Below are 2,500 nucleotides of genomic sequence, written 5' to 3'. Positions count from 1 at the left end.
GGGGCGTCGAGCGCCTGCAGCAGAGGCTGCCGGGGATTGTCGTGCCGCTGCTGGTGAGTCTCGGGAGGCGGAGGCCGTGGCTCACGTGGCCGGACGTTTGGGGATTTATTCTATTTTTTGTTGTTTGTTTTCATGGAAGTCGTGTCGTTTTTTTGGTATGTTGCGGATTTTTTTTTTTTTTGGGGGGTGGGGGTGGAGAGGGGTAAGTTGTGCCGTTTTTGTTTGTTTTTTACAAGTCGTGTTTTTTTTTTTTTATTCTACGTCGCGCCTTCTTTTTTACGTCATGTCGTGTGCTTTTTCTTCGTTTTGTTTTGTTTTTTACGAGCGTCGCTTTTTAAACTCGTGTCGTATCTTTGTGAATTGCGTCGGTTATGTTGCATCCGCAGGTCGTGTCATCGTTGTAAGTCATGTTGTATCTTCAAGTAGTGTCGCGTTGTCGTTTGCAAGTCCTGTCATGTCGATATTATTGCGTTTGCAGCCCGTGTCATGTCTACAGGTCTCTCCAGGTCGTCTTTGCAAATCGTGTCCCGTCTGCAAGTCATGTTATATCTAGAAGTCATGTCGTAATTACAAGTCATATCTGCAGATAGCGCTTACAGGCCGCATTATGTCGTGTCTACAAACCATGTTAGATCATGTCTCCCGGTCGTGCTGAGTCTGAAAGGATGGAGGAATGGGTATGAGGAAAACTTGTTAAACTTGCTGTTTCATGTTGCTGTTTTTCGTTGGCACGCATGGCAGTATGTGGCGTCGTTCACTGCTTGAGTGTTTGCACGACGTGAAAGGGACCAGATTCTGAGAACTGTGGCTTTATATAAACATTAAATATCTTTCTCAACGACACCTATATTTGAAAAATCTTTGCAGAAAAAGAAAATAAAATAAAAGTACTATAATCAGTGTCGTGCTTACAGATAAATTATTGGAAATTCACATGAAACTATAAAAGACACATATTCTTCAGCACCGATAAAGAAAGAGCTATCACGAGGACATGCATGGCAACATAAAAATGATCTATGAATAAAAAATATGACCCATGAAAGTATAAATAGCTATGATCAGTCCACTAACCTATATAAGGAGAGCCTTTTTTCACTATAAATCCTTAACACACACATCCCCCATGATGCAGGAAGGCTGGTGGGAGCTCAGTGACCCGGAAGAACCAAGGGGCTGCTTGCAACAGAGCGTCTGCCAGGCCAATGCTGTGCTGGCGCGTGACTACGGGGGTGCAGGAAGGGTCATTGCAACGTTGATAAGGTAAGGCGATGCAATAGCAATGTATTTTTTTATGCATTACGGTGTTTTTGGGTGCTGGATCTAAGAGTGACAATGCTGTTATTATCAGTTTTTCTTATCGGTATCATGTTCACGATAATAAATGAGACGCTGTGCAAAAACTAGACAACAGCCATTTAGATATCATCAGAGCCTTGTTACCATAAATCAAAAACTGTTAATGTCGCATAAAAAAGTGACTGCCATTGACACCCTTTCCCATTCATGCCAATAACCTCGACGCACCACTCACACTGCGTGCCTTTAATCATCCTAAAAATTATCTTAACCAATTCAGTCTTTACTTGCCAGTGACACCTCTTTTCCCTTCCAATAAGTTGCAGGATCTCAAGCTCAAATTACAATGCATTCAACTTTACGACGACGATATATGAGGGCATCGCGACCAAAGGTGTTCTCAGACCATAAACACTCATATAATCTCATGAAGAATCCATGTCCATTCAGTTATTTTCTTGCCATTGGCACCATCTCCCTCCCAATAGCATATCTAGAAGAAAAGGTATGAATGAGAATGAATATCATTGCAATACAAGAGATGTATTTGAACGGTTTCGATTATATCATCGTCTGAAATAAATGTATACATGACGAAAATATTATCGAAACCGGCCAGATACATCTCTCGTATTGCGAAGATAGTAATTCTCATTCATACCTTTTCTACATTTGTCGTAATGAATGCCGTTCAGCATACCTAGCTCTAAATTTTGAAAGAAGAGAAAGAAATGAGATAGAAAGAGAAAGAAGGAGAAGGACGTGGAAAATAAGTTCTAGAAGGGAAATGCTATTTAACCAAGTATGCGGAGCATCAAAATTGAATTCGATCCTTTACTAAAAAAAGAACGTGAAAGTCGAATGTTCCTCGTCTCTGATTACTGTACATCTGATATAAGAACCAAATATCGTCTTAATAAGCTTCCATCTCCATTAAGATATTTGCTCGGTAAATGCAAATAATGCAGGGAACTTAAAACATTATTGAAATCCTTTTTTTGTCTCTCTCCAGTAACACAGTGTCGGATGTTCTTCATCTCAGACCTCACTGCCTCAGATAGAAGGACCAACTATCATCTTAATATACTTCCGTCTCCTGTTAAACCTTCGCACACTCGAAAACGTTTTCCTTTTCAACCACATTCCGTCGCTAAGTCCTCATTTTAGCTTATTATTTTTCTTCCAGCAAAAGGGTCTGTCC

General features: G+C 40.6%; 1 protein-coding gene across 1 annotated transcript in view; it reads left to right on the top strand.

Annotated features, from left to right (window-relative positions):
* Positions 1 to 2,500, top strand: part of LOC119580064 — an 8,033-nt gene that overhangs the window by 4,037 nt on the left and 1,496 nt on the right. The window contains exons 4-5 of the mRNA XM_037927967.1: positions 1 to 53; positions 1,136 to 1,263. The exon at positions 1 to 53 is cut by the window's left edge and continues 112 nt beyond it. Coding sequence (XP_037783895.1) covers positions 1 to 53; positions 1,136 to 1,263 — 181 coding nt within the window. The remainder of the gene's footprint in view (positions 54 to 1,135; positions 1,264 to 2,500) is intronic.

This window comes from Penaeus monodon, chromosome 13, assembly GCF_015228065.2.
Source record: "Penaeus monodon isolate SGIC_2016 chromosome 13, NSTDA_Pmon_1, whole genome shotgun sequence".
Lineage (NCBI taxonomy): Eukaryota > Metazoa > Arthropoda > Malacostraca > Decapoda > Penaeidae > Penaeus > Penaeus monodon.
This window is presented reverse-complemented; position numbering and strand designations above follow the sequence as displayed.